At 44.8% G+C, this 22966-nt stretch overlaps 1 protein-coding gene across 36 annotated transcripts in view; it reads right to left on the minus strand.

Annotated features, from left to right (window-relative positions):
* The window catches only part of SORBS1 (sorbin and SH3 domain containing 1), a 234332-nt gene that overhangs the window by 33192 nt on the left and 178174 nt on the right, over nt 1-22966 (minus strand). For 13 of the 36 annotated variants that reach the window (XM_024985512.2, XM_059881768.1, XM_059881779.1 and 10 more), the window contains 3 exon segments: nt 11202-11251; nt 4142-4314; nt 1370-1455 (listed from right to left, as the gene is read on the minus strand). In XM_024985512.2, the coding sequence (XP_024841280.1) occupies nt 1370-1455; nt 4142-4314; nt 11202-11251 (309 nt within the window). 36 annotated transcript variants of the gene reach the window in all.

Consider the following 22966-nt stretch of genomic DNA (forward strand, 5'->3'; position numbering starts at 1 on the left):
AATATATAAGCCAAAAACCAGGGATAAGGACACCAGGATCTGTGAGCCAGTATATTCAGGAAACAAGCTGCTCATCCTCTGAATCACTGTATCAGCAAAGTAAAACCTGCCTCCCACATGGTAGGTGAGAATTCTATTACAAAACCTCCCATGTTGGATGCTAGGGTTTATACTCCTGAAATGGAATGTCACCTCCCTTCATCATTGCAGGCCAGGTTTCAATAGGTGGAATCTCATATCTCAGCGACAGTGACAAACAGAAGTCTGTTCTGTGGCCTGATGGACATGCACTGTGACCTTTTCACATTGTTATCACAAATAATTCTGTTCATCAAATGCTTCCTTGATTATCTTTTCACAGACAGGTGCAAATGTTTTACTGAGTGCTGTCTGTATGGTGGCCCAAGAAGGGCAGAACTGTGGTCTTTTTTTGTCTTTTGTCTCTCCAGCTGACAGCATGACTGTTACCCTCCAGCTCTCTTCAATGTCAGCCCAACCCTAAATCCTTAATAAAAACCCCCCTAGACTCTGAAACCACCCCAACGAAACAGAACACAGGAAAAGGGCTTTGGACTTTACAGGGAAGGGGACACAGTTGTGTACACATGACCACCTTCCCCTCCTGCCACCAGCCTCCAAACAATTCTTCCGTCTTTTCACTGCAGGAAAACGGTCCTCAGAGCTTGTTTAATCAATAGGACCCTTTCTTCTGGGAATGTGAAGTCTAGAAAGCACATCTTGTAATAACACTTCATCACAACAGCAGCTTGTGATTCTGCCCATTTAGCTGATATACAGAACCACCTCTTCCTAAATCCCAAGAGAATGTGCCCCTTTCCTGGCCCCACCAGTCAGATCACTGCTGTGCACGTGTTTCAGCAGCTGCAAGACAAAGGCTGATCCTGAAGTTCTTGGGGTATCTCTGAGTTAAAGGCAACTTCTTCAAAATGTTTTTATAAAGTGTATTTATCGTGGTCATTATTCTTTTTACATTTCCTCTTTCTCCTATTGCATCCTTCTCACAATATGAACTGTGCTTTGTGTCAATAGAGGGTAAGCTTCCTTGGAGAATAATAAAGTGGGGGTGAGGGTGCTCCCCTTTCGAGGTGCTGAATGCAGAGGTGGGCAACCTCTTTTTGAACCTCCTGGGCTGTAGGACTGGCTGGACGTGGCCTTTGGAAGTTAGTGTCTTGAAAAAAATCAGTCCTACTTTTGGGAGAAGTGGACTAAAAAAGGAGTGATCGAGCCTATGTCATATAAAAAGTCACCTGTGAAAATCCCTATGTTTGATTCTAACTGCTAGGTCATGTCACCTCCCTAACTATTTTTGTCTGCACAAGAGCTTAGAGAGTTCAAAGGTGGCAATTACCTCTTTATCATCATGACGCCGTCGAATAAATTCTTCTGTGGATTCCAAGTAATCAGCTGGTATAAAATGCCTTGGTGACTCTGAATCTTCAAAACAATAAAGCAGAATTAAAACAGGCAAAGATTTAGTGGGAAACCAGATTGGGAAAAGATTTCACCTTTCATCCATGATAAATATCAAGTTTTTACCATTGTCGTTTGGTGATCAGTATCCAAATTCTGAAGGAAAAAAAACCAAACCCCCTCCCTCCTGCTTTTTGGATTTACTTGTGAACTAGTTTCATACACAGAAAACTAATGAGAGGCCAAAAGTGAGCAAAGAGAGGACCATCTTAGAAAGGTGTCCCTATTAATAAGGCGTGCAGGGTCTTACAAGACACACACTACACTCACACACACACACACAGGGCCACCGAGAGAGGCTGCCTCTCAAAAAACCTCAGCGTGAGTCAGGATTGGTGTGAACTGCAAGGGGTTCAGGGAGTTCAAATCAACAAATTTCTCAGATGAGCTAAACGGCCAATTTTTCTTTCGAAACAGAGTTTGGTGGTTAGTCTAAATGACATGGGGGAATCTGTTTTTAAAGAAGAGCAGCCACTACGAGCCATGATTAATTGCCAAGCAAAACAAACAGAAAACAAAGGACGGACCAGAAAATGAGCACCAAGGGCACAGGGGAGGAGGGAACACAGCAAGCAGAATGGAGGGATGGGTGAGGCGAGACTGGTCAAACACACGGAAGGCCACCTCCGAGGGGCGCCCCCAGTTCCCCGCGGGGGTTGTTGTTTCTGTCCAGGCCCTGGTCTGAGTACGGCACAGAGTTCCCGTTACTAAAGGCCCGCGGGCAGACCTCCGGGGTCGCAGGTCTCTCCTGAGGGGGCTCTGAGATCCGGCTCAGCCGGGCCATGGTGAGCCGGGAAGACAGGCGTTTGGGCACCGAGGGCCTCCCCCCGGAGGGGGGTTCGTCCCGATGGGGCTGACTGGGGGGCTCTGGCTTCTGGCCCGAGAAGTCCCCAGGGCCAGGCTGTCTGAGAGGGTGCTGGAGGGGCTTTTTCAACCGAAAGGGGAGGGGGCTCATTAGGTAGATGTTCCTGAGGAGCGTGCCCTTGTCCCCCCGGGGATCCGGGCGCCAGTCGGGCCTCCGGGAGGCCTGCTGCTGCTCGTGCCTGCGGATGGTGGTGAAGCGGGTGTAGGAGGCCGGGCAGGTGCCCTTGCACTTGTTGAGGCGGTGTTTGGGGAAGTCCCCGTGAACGCTGCCGCTGCTGCCCTCTCGGCTGTCGCTGGACACGTTGGAGCAGCGGTCCAGCTCGTCCGAGCAGGCGGAGAGGGGCTCGGAAGGCACAAGGCCCCGGAAGCCCAAGGCGGAGTCCACCATCCGGCTACACGTCGGGGAGGCATAGATGATGCTCCCGGAGCTCAGCCCGTCTACCTCCCGGGGCCGGAGCTTGGTTGACTCCAGGAGGGACTCGGCCGAGCGGGCGGACACGAGGCCGCTCCGGGCCAGCACGGGTGTAGGGGACTTGCTTAGCCTGCCGGACAGATCCAGGGACGGCATGGACCGGGACCGCTGAATCAGCTGCTCGAAAGCCGTGATGCGGGAGGAGACAGTGTGCTTGGGAATGTGCTCCGAGCCCTCCTGGCTGGTGCCCAGCTCGCCCCGGGCCAACGCCAGGCCGCTCCTCTCGAAGTGGGAGGCCAGATCCCGCACGCTGGAGGAGGAGCCGGACCCCAGGAAGAGTCCAGCCCGGTTGATGTGGTGCATGTCGCGGTAGAGCATGGTAAACTGCGGGCCGGCCTTCCTCGAGAGCGGACAGGGCCTCCTGGCGGCGGCGCCGAACTCCTGCAGGCTCAGCGTGCTGCTCGAGCGGCCGTCGTAGTCCCGCCGCGAGCGCATGAGCAGGTTTTCCACGCTGCCCCCAACTGGCAGTGGGAGGCCTCTTCTGGAGTCGTTCAAAGAACCCGAGACACAAAGATTCTCGCAGCTCTGAGCCTTTTCTGACGGCAGAAGGATGCTCTTCCTATCCTGCAAGAGAGCGCTGGGAGCAGAGAGCCTGGGTTTGAATTTGGAGGGTAGGATTTCTGAAATGCAGGCTTTCGCAGCGGACAGGGGCTTCTTGTGCTTACACCCAGGGCCTAACGCACTGCTACTATGAACTGCTCGGCTATGAGCTGAAGATGAAGAAATCATGTGAGCATTCCCACCTTTACGATCCACTGGAAGCATGCAGAATAAAATAAACAGACCCATTAGGTTAAAGCTGAAAGCTGCTACAAAAAAAAAAAAAGAAAGAAAGAAAGGGGGAGAGGGAACATGCTTATTTGTCAAAGGGTTTTGGTGGGGTTTTTTTTTTTTTTGGTTTCTTTTGTTTTAATTTCCAGTCGATGTCCGGAAGCAAAATAATCTGTGCTGCAAAGCAGGTGCAAAGATGCAACAAAAAATGGCCACCCTGTTAGAATTAGGAAAAGCTCAGCTAATTTCTAAGAAAAGGGAACCAGAACAAAAAAGAGAGAGAGAGAGATGCTTCAGGGAGAGCAAGGTGGGGATTCAAAGGAAGGGAACTATTAAAACCAGAAAGAAAAATGGCCGGTGAGAAACTCAGGAAGGTGGCCGGGAGGGCTCAGTGACCTGGAAATGGATCTGAACAAGTCAACACTGATCCCGGTAGCTGGAGGTTTACTCTCGCTGCCATCACCCTAGGAATGGGTACAGATGGCCAAGAGACACCCCGATAACACTGTAGATGGGCCAGTCTTGCAGGCTACACCCCATTACCTTTAGTGGAGGCCGAGCTGGATGGCCGCTTGAGCCCACTCAGGCCCTGGAGGGGGATGTCTCCTCCTTCCAGGACACTTTTATAAATCTGCCTCTCATTCTCCAAGCTGGTGAGATCCCCCGGAGCCCCATCGGATTCCCTCTTCACCGCATGGAAGTTGGAAGAATATACACTGAGAACAATGAAATTTTTAAAAAGAGAAGGAAAAAAAAAAAAAAAAACCACAGCAATTAGTATTTTTAACAGTTTTCTAAAAAGCACATTACCAGCTGAGGATAAGGAAACCTAGCTCCTGGAATCCTCACCAAGCACAGTCCTTCCTAAACGGCATTCTTATTTAGCCACAGAGCTTGACAGACAACACAGGCCCTCGGGGGCCCCAGAATGTTCAGGAATTGTGTCCCAACAGCAAGGTACTCTGAGATGACTGCATTTGTGCTTTCAAAGAATAACTGAGAATCACTGCCTGGGCACAGAGCAGGGTCAGACAGGAGGGGGTTCTGGGGCCCAATGACTGCACACAAGAGGAGAGAGTCAAGGACATAAGTGGAGCTTCTAACATGTCGCCAGCCAGAGTTGGCCATTTCAAGTCCAGCACCTGCGTAACTTTTCTAGGTTGTTCCTCACAAGTGCTTTGACCAATGAAGCATGAAATTGAACAACAAAAGGTAGTTGCCCAGCTGTCCTGGGTCTCCAGGAAAATCAGCCACCAAGTGCAACCGGAAACTGGCATTCTTTGTGCACTTATTCCATCCATTGCTTTCAAAATTTGTATCAGCACCTTAGGACATGCATTATGGAGTATCAACTATCACTTGTTTATCTTCATCTTGTTCAAAGTCTAGGTGTTTTTGCAAGTTACCACAAATCCTTTATGGAATGAGGTGGGGCACAGAAAAAATTAAGAGCACTTACTCACTGAACCCTCCCCTCCCCCTAATTCCAGTTTTCTATGCCTTCACCCACAGACACACTGACACGTGGGCATACTCACACATGTGTGCACACACACTCAGACCAGGAGTGACCCCCTTTCTCCCACAAAAGCACTCAGGCTCTCACTAGGCTGCTTTTCTGTCCTACCGAATTCCATTTACCAGTATCAGTATGGATTTTTCAGCTGAAAGATATAAAACAGCTTGATAACATTGATTCATTCCAATATTTTATTTATTCTCAGCCATAACCAGCTGCCTGACCTCACACCCCCTCTACCTCACCAGTTATCAGGACCCACCCCAACCCACAGCCACCCCACCTTTGGCTGTTATCCAGCCGTTATCACCATTTTTTCCTGCTTCCATCAGAACAACAAACCAGTACTCAGGAAACCTCTCAGAATGGATCTGCTCTAGCCAATTGTTTTCTTTCTGATACCAAAGCCAACATGCTTTTTCCAGATGTGTACACTTTGCTACTGAGGGGCTCCTTGTTTAAAAACAATATCTAAAACCTCTTGAACAATGTTTTAAAATATATCATCTCTATTAGATCTCCTAATATTGGAAAGGCATATCCTCTGTCCCACTTTCTCCAAGGGAAAACCGAGGACCAGAGGGGTAAAGGTATTTGCTGATGGTCACAGAGTTGTTGGGTCTTGCTGTGTTCCAACAGATCAGAGAGGATGGGGAAACCAGTCAGACTGATCGAGAAAGGGCCAGTCAGGACTAGCAGCCACAGATTACTCAACAAAACAAGTCAAATTCAGAAGCTCAGAGGAATCTTCTGGTATCCAGTGGTTAAGACTTGGCGACTTCACTGCTGAGGCCTGGGGTTCAATCCTTGCTCAGGGAACTAAGATCTTTCATGGTGTATGGTAAGACCGAAAAAAAGAAGCTTAGCCCTTGGTAGTCTGAGTTGAGCCACTTTGGGTTCGGAAAGAACAAGCCAGGAGGAGATAGCGTGGGGAACTCACCCCCTGACTAAGATGCAGAGCTGACTGCTGAGCTTCAAGAGGGATTTAACAAAAACACTCACTAGAAGGATAAAGTGAGAGAACAGAGTAATCATCTCAGGGCCAACTGTTTCCAAACGTGTCACCAGGCGTGCTCTGGAGGAGGCAGGCTGGGTCCTGGCAGGCTGTGAGTCCAGCCTGGCACCCATGAGGAAAGTGATCAGCTGAGGCAAGCCTGCTATCTTGAAAAATTTGGAAACAATCCGTTTCTCACAGCCTCAGTTTCTTTCATCTGCAAAACTAGTAGGTATGATGAGACTGTCCACAAAATCCACCTTCAGATCCGTTATCTATACAGACATTTCTTTTGAGCTCCAGACAGACATTCAACTATCTTCTAGACATCCCCTACCGCATGATCCTCAGACATCTTGAACCCAGCCTGTTCCAAACCATCCTAGCTCTGTCCCTCCGTCTTCCTTCACCCAAGCCAGAAAGCCAGTAGAAATACCCTCCTTTTCCCTCCCCAGACCTAAGCAGTCCCAAGCCCTGCTTATTCCCTGTCCTGGACCCAGTCACATGAATCCTTCTGCTCTCTTCCCCCCTGGGACTGCCCACGACTGCTCCACTACACCTCTGCAGGAAGTACACTGCCACTGCCCAAGTCTCCAGTCCTCACTTCCTCCAGTCATCTCTGCAAATCACTGCCAATGATATTTCTAGAGAAGATCTCAATTTGTCATTCCACTGCTCATTTTATTCACTCTACAAATATTTACTGAGCACCTACTAAAAGTCAATCATTCTCCTAGGTCGAAAGTAAACAGAGGACAAAACAAAGATTTCCTACCTCATGGAGTCACTGTTCAAAACCATTTAGTGTTTTCAGGGGAAAAAAGAAAAAAAAAAAAAAACTGTCTCTAGACTTTGGGGAATCTAGACTATCTTAGGGGCTTCCCTTTTAGTTCAGCTAGTAAAAAATCTGCTTGCAGTACAGGAGACCTGGGCTTGATCCCTGGGTTGGGAAGATCCCCTGGAGAAGGGAAAGACTACCCACTCCAATATTCTGGCCTGGAGAATTCCATGGACTATACAGTCCATGAGATCACAAAGAGTCAGACTCGACTTTCACTTTCAGACAATCTTAGAGTACTGCATGCAAAACATTTTTTGTATTTATAATATAATGCGACTGTCATTCACTTTTTTACAATATTTTTTAAACTTTTATCTATTTGGCTGTGCTGAGCCTTAATTGCAGCATGTGGGATCTTAGTTGCCATAGGTGAACTCTTAGTTGTGCAAGTGGGATCCAGATCCCTGACCAGGGATCGACGCTGGGTCTCCTGCATTGGGAACATAAAGTTTTAGCCACTGAACCACCAGGGAAGTCCCTGTCATTCACATTTTATTTGCTGCTGCACGATAGAACCTTTCTTTGATTTTCCTCTCAAACACTTCCTGGGCTCCATCTCTGAATTTACAACACTGCATTCTGATTGTCATGTGAAAGTGAAAGAAAGTGAAGTCGCTCAGTCATGTCCGACTCTTTGCAACCCCATGGACTGTAGCCTATCAGACTCCTCCGTCCATGGGATTTTCCAGGCAAGAGTGCTGGAGTGGATTGCCATTTCCTTCTCCATGTACGATCATGTAATTTTCCAATGACACTTTTCCTTGAGGCCAGGCAGTTTATCTTATGAATCTTTGCATGCCTGGTGTCTAGCACTGTTGTTCAATAAATACACATTGGTGGAATAAATGATTCAATGCAGTTAAATGCCAACATGCACACAGATTTCTGACATTTTTAAGGCCCAGGGAAGTTTCTAATCACTCATGTAAATCTACCTTAATGATTTGTGTTTTGATCTAAAATTAGATTAAGGGGGAAAAGTGATTTCTCTAGTAGACCATCACCACTGAAGAAAGAGCAGCTTGTTCTTGAGTGCCACCTGCTGGCCAAATAAAATAAAGCTCTTCAGCAAAAAAAAAAAAAATATTCGTGCCAAAATGCTAAGTCATGATGAAAATGATGAGTAGTCTACACTGTTGACTTACAGATCTGATAACTCCAGGGAAATAAAATTCAAAATGGGATATACACTATGATCACAAGTATGAAAGATACTTTTTGAGATGAAAGACTGACAGCTATATTAAGATATTTGGGGTCATGGGTGAATTTCCTTCTCTCTCTTCCCAGGTTCTTTCCACATTGTGATAAGGAATCATGCTAAAAAAATTCTAAACTGCAGTCTGCTCAAGATGTGAAAGTGGATTTAAGACAACACCATCACTTCTTACGGACTGACCACAGAATTTTTGATCCTGGGCCATTTGGTGACTTGTCTTTCACTGCTGCTTAAGTTAAGTCAAGTCTTGACAACATTTCTTTCACATATGATTCGTTTTCACAAGCTGCCTGCCTCAGTGCTAAGCAAGCTGGATTCTAATTAACTGAGATTTATAGGTGTATTCATTTATTCAGCAAACACTTACTGTACACTTTCCTACATGTCAGGCCCTGCACTCAGGCTGATTCGTCCCCAACTGCAAACACTGAAAAACCTTACTCATTTGAACAAACTGGGAGAGAATCAAGCCTGAATTACTGAAAAGTCCCCACAAGGAAGAACAGCAGGAGGGAAAAGCTCATCTATTTCTGTCAAGATGAGAACTGGGCTATGACTGAAAAACAGAGGTCTTCAGAGACCTATTTCCATGATACAAACAGAAAATGAAAGTTGCTCAGTCGTGTCCAACTCTTTGCAACCCCATGTAGTCCATGGAATTCACCAGGCCAGAATACTGGAGTGGGTAGCCTTTGCCCTCTCCAGGGGATCTTCCCAACCCAGGGATCAAACCCAGGTCTCCTGTATTGCAGGCAGATTCTTTATCACCTGAGCCACCAGGGAAACACAAGAACAGAGTACTTGATAAATTAACACATCAAATAGCTTTATGTACACAAGTACTCAGAGTGTCTGAGAGCAACTTCTTCTTTTAAAAAGCCTGCATGGAGGGGATTCTCTGGTAGCTCAGTGGTAAAGAATCCACCTACCGATGCAGGAGACACAGGTTCAATTTCTGGTCTACGAGGATCCCACATGCTGAGGTGTGCCACAACTATCGAGCCTATGCTCTACAGCCTAGGAACTACAACTACTGAGCCTGTGTGCCTACAGCCTGTGCTCTGCAACAGGAGAATGTACCGCAATGAGAAGCCTGCAAACCACAGCTGGAGAGTAGCCCCTGCTTGCCACAGAGAAGTCTGTGTAGTAACAAAGACCCAGCACGGCCAATAAATAAATTTTAAAAATTATATATATTTAAAAAGCCTGCATGGAAACTTCCCTGGTGGTCCAGTGGTTTAGACTCTGTGCCTCCACTGCAGGGGATGTGGGTTTGATCCCTGGTTGGGGAACTAAGATCCTGCATGCCACAGGGCACAGCCAAAAAAACATTCTTTATGCCCTCAATCCTGCTCACTTACTATTACACAAATGGCTCCTTGTTTTTTCTTTTTTTAGTCACTCAAAACAGTAAACTCTAGCATGCCTTTCTTTGGTTAATTTAACACCCAGTTTTGAATCAATGTTGGTGCAGATGAGAGTTTATAGAGGGCACCAGTAGAGCTCAGCAGTTCCCTGGCCTAGCATGTCATTGCTCCTACGCTGGTGGTAGCTCTGCCACGCACAGCTGCGGAAGCCAGGCACACACTACCTTCACGTGCCTGTTTCCTCACCGATAAAATGCAGAATAAAAATAACAGCTGATCCGAGAATGCTGAGGACTAAATGAGGTGAAGTATAATGCAACGCTAAGCACAAGACTTGGCACACAGTTAAGTGTGCAAACAACCATTCAAATTCTTTCATTCAAGACCTGTTCATTGAAGATCTGTGTTCTTAACAGCCTGTGGAAGCTGCCTTCTGAATACTTTTAACCTCTACAATCTATTTTATTCAGTTGCCACATTGCCTTTTTATTTATTTATGTATTTTTTGGCCCTGAAACTATTAGGGGGCTATATGTTATGCTTCTATCAGAATACCCGGCATAAAGCCTTAGATCATTAGAAATTCAGTCAGCCAGCCACCTGAAACACACTCACCAACATACCCTAATCCCAGATGATTGACTTTCAAATGAAACTACTCTTGCAAAATGTCTTCCCTGGCCAGATATGATAGACTGGATATGCCCAAGTGACTGTAATATTTGACCCCCAAATCCATAAACTCAGCATTCACACCAAGTCAGGCTTCTATCTGCTGCACAGCTGAACTTTGCTCTGTGCAGAGTTACCCAACCCAAATGGAACAGGGAATAATAGTGAGCCTTTCCTCCCCGTCATATTTCAGAGTGAGATACAGATTATAATCTCATGGTGACGAGAAGCTGCTTCTACCCGAACAGTCCCCACATCTACTGGGTGCACCAGGCACTACGGGTATGCAGTCCTTACCCTCATGGGGTTCACAGTTTATTGTAGTCACAAAAACACAAGAGCACCAGTCAGGTATACAGGCACAGAAGGAAGTGCCAATAAGAGGTACCAACACGTTTGTAAGGGGGTGGGGCAACAATGGAACATTTCCAGCTGGGTTGACAGCTGCATAGCTAAGTATGGAGACAAGAAATCTTGGAGAGGATGTAGGTTGGCTTGGGGGAGGGGAGGAGAGGCCGGCAGTCACCCTATGAGGAAGTGCATGGCTTGTGCATTCACGAGCCAGGAAGAATTCCAAGAATTGGTATAGGGGAATAAACCCAGATCTCGGAGAATGAAACAAGTTGGCCCCATCTTTCCTGTGACAGGTCCAGCCTGAAGACTTCACCCCCCTCATTCCAGTCACCTTTATACCAGATGCACCTCAGTCACACACCCCTCCCCGCTCCCAGTAAGCAGCTTCTCAATTCAGACAAATAAGCTTACAGCCAAAGGTAAAGAAGCCAACACAGGGAAAGGCTTATCAGAGGTAAGATGAAACATCACAACATTAATTCAGAAAAGGAAGAGAAAAAAATAATTTTAAGACTATAATTGCTACTTATCACCAAACTGTACATCATTCGAAGGAACTAGACTGAAACAAACAAAACACAAGCCTTCCCATTTTGGACATTTCATACATCAAGCCATGTAAACAATGATAACTTACTATCCAGGAGGCTCTGAAGAAATGTCTGGAGTCGGGCTGACTGCTGAGCTCTGTAAACATCAAAAAAAAAAAAAGACTTACTTTGACTCAGTTATTTCAAGCCAAGGGGAAAATAGAGAAGTCGCTTTCTTGTCCTAGTTTAGATGAAGCCGTCCGGGAGGCAGGGAGCCGAACTGAGCTGGAAAGGGCTCAGTGCAGGTGGACAGCGGTGCTCTTTCTCTGGGAGGAGGATTTCCGGGCTTTTGCCTCCCGGGGGCTGCACCCAAGGCTCTCTGCGTGGGTCAGGAGACGGCCCACTCCTCATGGGTATCTCCAGTCGCAGGCCCACTGGGTGGATGGCCCACCACTTCGCAACATGCATTAGTGACATGGACAGCACCTTGCACCAGCTTATCCCCAGCCCTCGGACCCCTTGCCAAGCCCACCAGACTTCGTCATGCACCCAAGTGCCACAACCAGAGAGTGTCACCCAACACTTCATCAGGTACATAACAAACCAAAAAAAAGCATTTAAAAAGACCATACTTCTAGATCATTCATTTACCCCTGGAAATGGGGAGCAATGCCTGTTTCACTGAGGAGAGCGTGTTATCAAATGACAGGCCACTATGCAAAAGAGAGAAAACCAAGAGCTCTATGCAGATAAAAAGCAGCATAATTACAGAGCTTAGGGTGTCTATCATCTTGCAGAAGGAAAGGCAAAGGGTGTGATGTATTTGTTTTTAAAATAACATGGTAGTTGAATAAGTCAATGTACAGCTTCACTTTTAAAGACGCTCCGATCTCTGCTAATGACCACTTCAAGAACAAGCTCTCTGGAAGAGAAGAGGCACTTGGGGAAAGGAGAGAAAGAAAACAGCAGGAGGAGGAGAAGGAAGAGGTTGGGAAAGGAGGCGGAGATGTGGGAGGGGAGGCAGCCTTCTTTGGGGGCTCACGCCGGCTGTCCTCTGGCCCTTACCCCCAGTGTTCCTGGGAAACCACTGCTCTCCCCTCCACGTCCAGCCCCGGTGCCCACACTGGCCTCTCCCACCCATCCTCTCCTGGAGCCTCCCACCCTCGGCACCTGCCCATGACAGGTTTCCATGGTGGAAGAGCTTCGGCACAACCCTGCTGAGTCCTCTGGAAACACCAGCTTCCTGCCTTCCCCCCTCACAGGTTGTCAGCCAGCGCCATACCTCTAGGGGCTCCCCTGATTCTTTACCACATAACTCTAGCTCCCATCAACTACTTTCCCGGGGACCTCTAAAGTGTTTAGAAGCCTGCTGGTTATCAGATGCACTGACTCTCCCTCAGAGTCTATTTTGGGGAGACCCTTCAGTCAGCTCTCACGTTTCCCCCACCTTTCACGTTTCCTCCTTGCTGTTTTTCTCTGATCCCCCTCCTCCTTTCTCTGTCAGACAAGATCCCCATGGGGGGCTATTGGTCCCCCATCCTCTGTCTCCCTTCAATCCTTGCTCCGCTCCCAGGGCTTCACCCAGCACTTCTCTTCGGGTGACTGACTGACTTTCAACACCCCTGCCTCTCATCCATTTCCAACTGTTGCCTGGAGAGCCCCATATGATCCATAGCCAACACCTCAGACATACCTGAAACTACCTCCTTCATCTTCCTTCTGCACTTTCTCCCCATCTTTTCTTATGTGACATACTGACATCCCCATCCCTCCTGCTTCCTTCCCCGAACCCGACACTTGTGTCTCCTATCCCTACCCTCAGTTCTTTGTTCTTTACACCAATTAGTTAAAATGTCTCACTGTGGGACTTCCCTGGGGGTCCAGGGGTTCAGACTCTGCAGACTCTGTGCTTCTAATGCAAGGGGCAAGGGTTCAATCCCTGATCTGGGGACTAAGATTCCACATGCTGTGTGCCCCCATTAATAAAAAAGAGAGAGAGAGAAATAAAGGAAGTTTTTTTTTTTTAATTAAAATAAGGCATTGGCTAAATAATTCTTTTAAAAAAGGTCTCACTGCAATTTCCTCTGTGAGCTCTCTCTCATATCCACCTCCCCCTGGCTTCCCGCTGGTGCCACTGGAGCACAGGCTCTTGCCCCTGCACGCCCAGACCGCTGTGGCAGTCTCCTTGCCCTCTCAACCTTCAACTGGAGGTTTTCCCTTCAGTTCAGCCTCTTGAGAGTGACGACACTAAGCTTCCTAAAACACTTCCTGAATTACATCATTGACTGGAGGGAAAAATCAATCATCCCATTAACCATATTTTCTGAGCCTCTATAACCCAGGGTCAACCCTCTTTTCCCAAACCTGCCTCCCACTATTATCACCCAAAATGTTCTATTATAGCTGAATTCATCTACTTTATTCCTGAATCTATATTAAATATATTTTGTGCCTTCTACCATGCCTCCAATGGATGGCCCCCACTTTCACCAGGTACCTAAATTCCATCCATTCCTTAAGATCAGGCCTAACTCCTGAGAAGTCTCCCCTGATTTTCTGGAAGATTTCCCCCTCTCCTGAGCCCTGAGAGCCCACAGTGGTCATTCTGCTCTTACCAGGCACTGCTATGTACTACTGGAGCTCTTTTATTTATGAGTGTGGTTAGCTGCTGTGTTCTTGAAGGTAATGTGTCCACTTTTGTGCCGACTTAGAACCTCTCTCAGCACATCTCACTTAACTAAGGGCCATGGGTAACACATAACTGAATCAGTGTCAAGATGACCCATCCATGCAACCTCTTCAGGCCCACCTAGCCACAGGCAGAGCTGTGGGTACCAGATGCCATCTCTGCCCAAGGGAGGCTGCCATGAGCTCAGTAACCTCTGGCTGCTGTCCATCCTGGCACCTGTTGCAGAACCACTCTCCCTAGGCTACTTTGAAAAGAGTGCCTGCTGACTGGCTGGGGCTCCCGTCCTGCCTCTTGGCTCACTTCAGGACTTACCTACAGCCACAATTCTCCTTCAAAACCAGCTCAGACCTCCATTCCCACAAGAGCGACAGCTGCTGCCAGTCTTTGCCCTGGGTGGAGACTCAGCCCCCTACCTTCCGCCCCGCCCCACCCCATCACCTATCCGCCTGGTTGCGAGCACTGTTGCTCATCTTCTGCACTCCCCTGGGCCTAACCCCGGGTCCCTGCAGGCTAACTCTGCCTTTGGGGACTCTGGACTCCCAAACGCTAACTCCTCTGCATCTGCTTACAGTTCCTTCCCCCGTCTTATCCTGGCCCCCTTGGCTGTAGACATAATCACCCGGTTTGAATCTCTGGCTCTATGTGACTTCACACCCAAGTAACCTATACTGGTGGCCTGACCCTCCTTGTCTCAGTTCTGTTTAAGAATAATGTGGTCTGCAAGCATTTTCCATGTCTCCCGCCACAGTCTGTGGATGTCCTAGCCTCTTCAGCAGTGTCTGCATTCCTTTTTTATTTTCTGTAAAGATACCCTTTCCTGGTAAGAGTCTCCTTTGTTTTGTCAGGCAGCCATGGGGAGCCGTTCTCCAAACATTTGGTATTTTTCTTTCCCTTGGGAGCCCATTTATCTTGGACTCTCTTTTCTCTCTGACACATCCCTTAATAAACCACACTGGGACATAGCTCCCTGTAAAAATATCAATGCAGGCTGAGTTTCAAATGCATGTGGCCAGGCTGTCTGGCCTCCGGAGTACATTTTCTCATTAAGAACTTTCTGACCTTGCAAATTACAAATACTACTACTACTGACGGTGCCGTCCACATAAGAGGCACTTGATTCACAGCGGCTATGTTTTTGAAAATGATCTCTGAGGTTTGTATCTCCCAGGCTGCAAAAAATATATGGAAGTTGCCCACAAAAGGCTCCCTGAAAATTCAGAGAAGGTATACACCCAAGGAGGCAGAGGGGAGCTGTAAGGGTGACCCCTTGAAAGCAAAGAAAGAGGATGGTAAGGGCAGGGGAGTAGTTAAATCACCAGCCAGTCTGTGTATGTATGTATGTATGTATGTATGTGTGTGTGTGTGTGTGTGTGTGTGTATATATATATATATGAAAAATCCCCTGTAAGGAAAATGCCAAGCCCAAAAAAAAAAAAAAAAAAATCCAAGCAAAAATTAAGTTAGGAGGTAAGGGGATCTAAACCAGGAGTCAGAGAGCCATGCAGCTTAAAAATAACCAACATAACCATTCATCACCCTGACTACATCAAAAACCACAGAACAAAGAAGAGAGCAAAGGGAACTGAGGGCATGAGAAAAACTCAGAAATACCTGTGACAGGTTTGTACTGGGTGCTTTATTAAGTGTCTCCGTTTTTTCTAAATCTGCCTCTAATTCTGTTTGGCAGAGGTTGAGATCAGTTTCTAGATTAGTCTGGTTCAAGAAAGAAAAGATGGGAAAGAGCGTTTTAGTTAGAAGGAAAGGCAGACAGCATGGAAGGTTACATTAGAAAAATGAGTTTGTTTAGTATCATACATTAATAAGGCAAAGATGGGCATGACTAAAATACAAGAGCTTACTAGAAATGAGTTAAAGGCAGGAAAATCGAGAATGCAGCATTAGGCAGAGAGAATATAAATCCTGTGGCAATCAGAGCTCCAAAACACTACTCTACTTGCTAAAGAGAGGAACTACATATACCACAAAAACCTACCTTTGAGGAAATACCTATTTTTCTCTCTTTTCAGAGTATGGTGACTCTGACACATACTATATGTCAGTAGAATAAGTAATTGCTTTTAAAACCTCTACGTATTAGTATAAGTCTTAGAGACTTTGTTAAACTGTTTTATCACCAAGCCAAAAATGAAAAGTTATAATCAAGTTTTTTCAAAAAAAAAAAAAAACCAGGGGAGGGGGGAGTAGGGGATTTATTAAAAGAAAAACACCCCACAACACACACACACTAGTCAGGCCAGAGCATACACACAGCCCGCAGGAGGAGCACAGCGGAATTACCTTTCTATCCTCTCTAGGAAGGATAGAGCAGTCTCCAGGAGTATAATCCCATATCTTTTTGGGAGGCTGACGGGAAGCAGAGGAGGAAATGAAGAAATGAGCATAAAGACATAAAGACAAACATGGAGACCGGCTCAAACAAAGAGGGGCAACACTAGGAGAACTGTCTCAACACAGAAAAGTGAACTAAAAACAGAAGGAGCAGGCACTCCGCCTCCTGAGGCTGCCTGGGGACCCCACGGAACTCTTGGGAGCTGGAAACGTGAAGTGGGGGGTTTGTTTCTACATCTAGATCTCAGGGAAATCACTGTTGGATACGAAATAATGAAAATTTAAATAGAACAAAGAAAAAGCATTAACACCAATTTGAATGAAAATAGAAACATTTCAATTCCACATTGTTCTTTTCCAACAAAGACGGACACTGTGAGCCTACACTTTGGAGGTAGTCTTTCCCACTGTAAACTTTATCATGTCTTCACAAATGTGTGAATTTGGAGATCTGATCAAGGGTCGGTAAATAGTGCTAAATGTGCTTTCTGTGATTTGTGGCAAGGAAATCCATGTACAAAACGGATGTTAAATGTTGTGCTGTATAATTAGACAATTTCATTAGATCATTTTTTTTAATCTTTTACAGTTTAACAAGACTTGATAACTTTGCTGACGGTAGAGTCAGACCTTCCATCTCTCTTAGAAGAAAGAGTTTATACTTTGAATTTAAACAGTGAACTGTTAAGGTTATTTTCATTTTCTCCTTTCACTCTTCTTGTTAGAATGAGCTGCGTTCCCAAAGTAGCAATCTGCCAGGAGAACTGTTTTAAGGGGGATCCAGTGTGTGCACTTAGCTGCTTAGTTGTGTTCGACTCTTTGCAACTCCATGGACTGTAGCCCACCAGGCTCCTCTGTCCAGGAGGACTCTCCAGGCAAGAATACTGGAGTGGGTAGCCAAGCACTCCTCCAGGGGATCTTCCCAACCCAGGGATTGAACCCAGGTCTCCTGCATTGCAGGTGGATTCTTTACCATCTGAGCCACCAGGGAAGCCCAAGAATGTTGGAGTGGGTAGACTATCCCTTCTCCAGGGAATCTTCCTGACCCAGGAATCGAACTGGGGTCTCCTGCATTGCAGGTGGATTCTTTACCAGCTGAGCTACCAGGGAAGCCCCAAGAGGGATCCAGAGGAGAGGACATCTGGAAGTTACAAGGTACATCTAAACCTGCAATCTCTTTGCCACTCTGTAAACCTTTTTCTTCTGCCTGCTTAGACTTGAAATTTCTTACACAATGACCTCTGAGGACACGAGTTCATTAGTAACTCCTATCATTCTGCACATATTTCATCATAAACAACTCTATGGCAGCATTCAAATTAGTTTTACATTTCACCTTGAGCTTACTTACAGAAATCACATCAATTTTGTTGAAATTTTACGGGGGAGGGAGGAAGAAAAAAAAGCTGACACCCGGACCCTTTGTAATGAATTTATAGATGAAAAGTAACCTGATTCCAAGGTGCCTTCACCACTAACATCAGCAGGTCAGTAACGTGATTTCTGTACGCTTATATTCTGCAATTTGTTAAGTGTCACTGACAATTATCACTCATCTTTAAGCACTTAATACACTTGAATCTTATTGGGGATGGAGACTTTTTCAAGTCACTGATGGTAGCCCTACTCATTTACTTCCTGCAAAATATTAGACAGTGCTTACAAATAAAACTGGTTTTAAATCATCCTCCCTGAATGGTCCCTGAAGTCTTAAATCAGTGGATACTCTACAATTCGTTAGATCTAAAAGGTATCATAGTCAGGGTTTACTGAAGCTTCAGCTCACTAAATCAGGGTGGCTCTAAGCGAAGGGGCTGAGGAAAAAAGATGTGCAGGGTAAACATCTACAGTTCTGGCTGGCTTTACTGCTGGGAAGTGGGTGCTAGGTTCACGTGGAATAAAAAGGAGAAACGATGATCCACACGTTTTGACTGGAGTTTTAACTTCATTCTGCTCCCAAATGACTAAAAAACCCTCCAAAACAACTTCCATGGTTTATACCCCTTTTATTTCTATCTCTTACTCTTTAATGGCACAGAGCTGATTGGGGTAGGAGAAGTGAAGAGAAGAAAACAATTTCTCCCCATCACATCGTCCTCTCTGGGAGTACTATCCAGGTATCAATCTGGTTCAACCAGGTAACAACCTCACCCTTATGCCTCACACCATAAGGACCTGTTCATCTCAATGCTATTCCTCAGGATATGGGCATTGATTAAGCTATTTTGGCAAGTCTTCAAAAGTATCATCTTTTATGACTTTAAAAGACCTACACAAGAAGTAGTCGTCCCATTTAAGAAGTCTAAGATCTATGTAAGGAACATTCTGGCTTCAGAGAAAATGGCATTTTGGAGAAAAGCATCTCTAAGTCTTTAAATAATTAAAAGTCAGTTGGGACAATAGGGTAAGAACACAAATTACAGGAAGGTCCCAGTACACAGATGGACTGTTTTCTCAATATTTGTCTGAATTGGCTGTGTGGTGTTCAGACTACCATTTCCCATGCTGCTGCTAAGTCGCTTCAGTCGTGTCCAACTCTGTGCGACCCCATAGATGGCAGCCCACCAGGCTCCCCCGTCCCTGGGATTCTCCAGGCAAGAACACTGGAGTGGGTTGCCATTTCCTTCTCCAGTGCATGAAAGTGAAAAGTGAAAGTGAAGTCGCTCAATTGTGTCCGACTCCTAGCGACCCCATGGACTGCAGCCTACCAGGCTCCTCCGTCCATGGGATTTTCCAGGCAAGAGTACTGGAGTGGGGTGCCATTGCCTTCTCTGACCATTTCCCATAGAAACAATTAATTCACTGAGCTATTCACAGAGCCTATCTAGGCACACTGTGACTGAAATGCTGTCAATTGCTAACAGAAAGAGTATTAATTACAATGACAGATTCAGTAAAACAATAAACCAGTCACAATTAACTAGAAAAAAATGGCTTCATAACTTTCCCTAAAAGTTAATATTTCAGTTAAACTAATTATTTGGCAAATGAGGAGATGGCTAGAAATTATAGATTCTCAACAGGGTTTAAAAAAATCAATGGCACAGGCTCCTTATTATCAACAATTTAATGCTATGACTTTCTCTTAATATTTGGCATTTTTTACTTTGTAATATAAATTAGTCTTGGTTTCCGCTGCCTCTAGGTGTTGTGCATGTGTGATGATTCCTCTTCTTTGACTTAAAATATAATGTTTAATTATAGCCTCACCAAAGACTTAAAATTCTGGTTTCCCTCAGGGGAAAAAAATACCTATAACTGGAGTTTATGAAAAATTGTTAGTTGTAGCTAATCCTGGATAATAAATGGGATTTTTGAAAAAAATAATAAAGCTAATATCACTTTCTTTCTCTGATGAAAGTATGGCATTATTATTCCATGTACTAATCATCGTCTCTTTTGGGGGGACGGGGGGAACACATTCCCCAAGGTTTTTTCTATTGTGACACAACTGAGCAGGTTTTAATAAAAAGAAAAAGGTTAGGATATTGCTAAAGTCTGCACGTGGAAAAGACTGTGGGAGGTCGACTTCATTGATGTGTGAATGGTGGACAGCAGAGAAAAAACAGACAGCGGAGAAGTGAGGTGTGCACCAAAGCTTCGGGGAGGGGAGGAGACTGGGCACACTTTGGGTTGGATGCATCCCTCGCTTCTAACCACTAGGTGGCACTGTTCATCCAAGGCTGCCTGGCAGATAGTAGGTGACAGAGAAGACGAAGTGACTGCCTGTTCCTACAAATGGAGTGTTTACAAGTCAGGTGCTCCTAACTCTGAAAATGCCTGAACATTCCAACAAACCTCATCATGGCCAAATCAAATGAGCCACTTCAGAGCACCAGCTAAATTTCTCTGTCTTCATCTTCGTGAAAAGTGTACTATGAAATTTAACATTTTCTTGAACTATAAAGTTATTGCTATCTACTAAAAAAAAAAAAAAAAAAAACCCACAACTATTATTCTAAATCATGTGATTCAAATGCCAGATTCAATGCTTAAAGTCTCACATAAACATCTAATAAAATGTTTTATTTTTATACACTTAATCCCTCTACCTGTAAATTCTTTTTGCAGCTGTCATAATTGAGACTTTAAAGTAACTGAAATTTTAAAGTCAGTTTCCAGTCATGTCCAGTGGAAAAATGAGCTCAGTTCTCCCTTCTGTTTGATACTCCTTTGGGTGCAAGGCCAAGAAAATCCTCCCTGAAGTGCCAAAAATCAATTTGTACCAAAGCCAACTCGGATACATCACAGGAAATTTGCAGGCTATTAGGGCTGAATACTAAGTTTGCTAGAAATCCTAACTCTCATCTTGTAATTTTGGGAAATAGTATCCCTACCTCATAGAGATCATTCCCTAAAAGTTGCCTGTAACAGGGTAGCATTCTCAGACCACCTGTGCACAGAAAGGCCCTTTTCCTTTTGCTTTGTCACTTCTCTTACATGTGTGTTTCTAAAATTTCTATTTAAAACAGGAACAATGTATATTTCTCAGTGTATATGCTTTTTCCTGCTTATCTTCAGCACACTGTGAAGCCTTTGTTCAAGGGACTGAACCGAAGCCTAATGCAATCTACAAGGTGTGTGATATTTGTTGCTAGTGGTGAGAGGTCCTAAGACAAGCAATGATTTAGCCATGTCTCCCTGAAATCTTCTAGTAAGAAATATTTCCCAGAGCTCACTGTCCCTTCTTGGTGAAGTAAAGCAGTGGAAAGCTCACAGGTTGTAGTGAGAACAGACAATCCCACCACTGACAGCCAATGAAGCTGTTCCCCACTTCCTGAACTCTTTACAAACAGATCTGATTCTTTGGCAGCAAAAATGCATCAACAGCATTATTTAAAAAGGTGTCTATAACCACTGAAGCTATTAAACTTACCGGTTTCCCAAACTCCAATTCCGAAAAGAATTTATACCAAGGTTCATTCTTTAAATCTATCTCTTCTGGGCTTATATCCCGACTCTATAGGGGTTGGTGACAGGGAAATGGAAGAAAGAGAAGGATAACATTATGCAGAGATTACATAGGAACCGGCCAGTAGAGATGCAGTGGTTTCCAGAAATATATAGCACCTGCATTCAACAGCAGCAATCATTTTTTTTTTTTTTTAACAGACATGAGCAAAATCAGGAGCTGAAACAGGCAGGAAAGGATGTGTTTATGAAAACAGGCACACTGAGGTAGGCAGCAGTGAAGGAATTGTTCATTGGTCTCCAGGCAGAGGGACGCATATGGAGAGCACTGTACCCCACGGCTGCCCTCTCAACACATCTGAACACGGGCATGACAGTTTTCCCTGGTAATTGTCAGAGTGGTGGGAGAAAAGAGAGCCCCTCTTTCCTCTTTCCAAAGAGCTAAGAGTTATAAGCAAATAACCCGGTGAACACACCAAACATTTAGCCATCTACGCCAGATGAGTAGAGCAAACACTTTTTATGGGCTAGTACAGTTTTAGTACTTATTTGCAAGGCTGTCTTCAGGTTTTCAAAAATCAACACCAAATACTGACAGTTTTATAAAAGCCAATTTGTTAATACTGCATCTTTAATGGCACATGAGTAGGTGAGAAACCAAGTCCCACACAGAGTAAAGTGAAAGATGATGTAAGTAAAAACAGAAGACACAAGTGAAAAAACATTTTAAACAAGCATCCATGGGGGATGAACACAGACAGATATACCTTGTGCTTTAAGAGATAAATGTTAAAGAACTGGGGGGAAAAAAAAGGAAAAAGCTGAACAAGACAGATAACAGTACAACACGGGGGAGAAACTTCTGGGTTATGTTACAAAAATAAGTTAGCTTTCTCATTTTATACAGCTCTAAGCGGTAATGCACAGACTGATAATTTGATTGCTTGGGATTTCATGTTTCGTCAAATATTTATAAAGTTCTGGTACCTTGCTCTGTGGAAGAGCATATGTTTCTGGAAATAATTAGTTGGAAAATGAGTGTCTGGAAAGCAAATCAGTTTCCCTTTAATAAACTGGAGATATGATCACATCAGATGAAAGTGTTAGAGGCTCACACAACTTAATTCTTATGTGTATGTGTTTCAAAAAATCTTAATAGTCACAAAAGAGAGAAATGGTGATATCCTGACAATATGAAATAGAAAATACACATTTTCCATTGAGATTGAAAACATCGTAAGAAACATCATGCCCTCGGGAACACAACATATAGAAAGGAAATCGCACATCCTGTGGACACATCTCCAAGTGACTTCTTCACAAAGCAGTTAGTTGAAATGGCTTTTGCAGCTTGTTGAAATGGCTGTAAACTTTCTTAGCGACCTTCACCAGTCTCTAACATCCCTATAAGGATCTTTACTATTATTTCTACTTCTGCTTTAAACCAAGGAAGATCTGATAGATAACTTTTAACTGAGATTAACTGAATAGAAGTTAGTTGAAATCAAAGGAAGATATGTATTGAAACAGTCTGTCCTCTTGCATCCAGACTAAACCTTCTTCCAATTGTCTTTAGGGGCAGAGGAGCTTAAAATCTGGAGAATGTGTGTTCCATCTCAGTGGATTCTGTAATCCTGTAAAATACTGGAATCTATATTCAGCGAAATGAGGTGCAATCCTGACAAGGACACCACCATTTAGGAGGGTCAGGTTAGACATGGGGACACCCTAGGTCCTTGTATGATGGGGCTTCATGAAACCTATTTCATGTTTATTACTTTAAAAGACTACTTATAAACTGCTCCCTGGGAATAATTTTTTTTTTCCCTATTTTTTCAAAATAAAATGTACCAACTTTTTCAGAAAACTGCCTGAATGTCCTGGTACTCAGTTCTGAAAGAATCAACCCATTTTATTGTCAAA

Source organism: Bos taurus, chromosome 26, assembly GCF_002263795.3.
Source record: "Bos taurus isolate L1 Dominette 01449 registration number 42190680 breed Hereford chromosome 26, ARS-UCD2.0, whole genome shotgun sequence".
NCBI classification, from domain to species: domain Eukaryota; kingdom Metazoa; phylum Chordata; class Mammalia; order Artiodactyla; family Bovidae; genus Bos; species Bos taurus.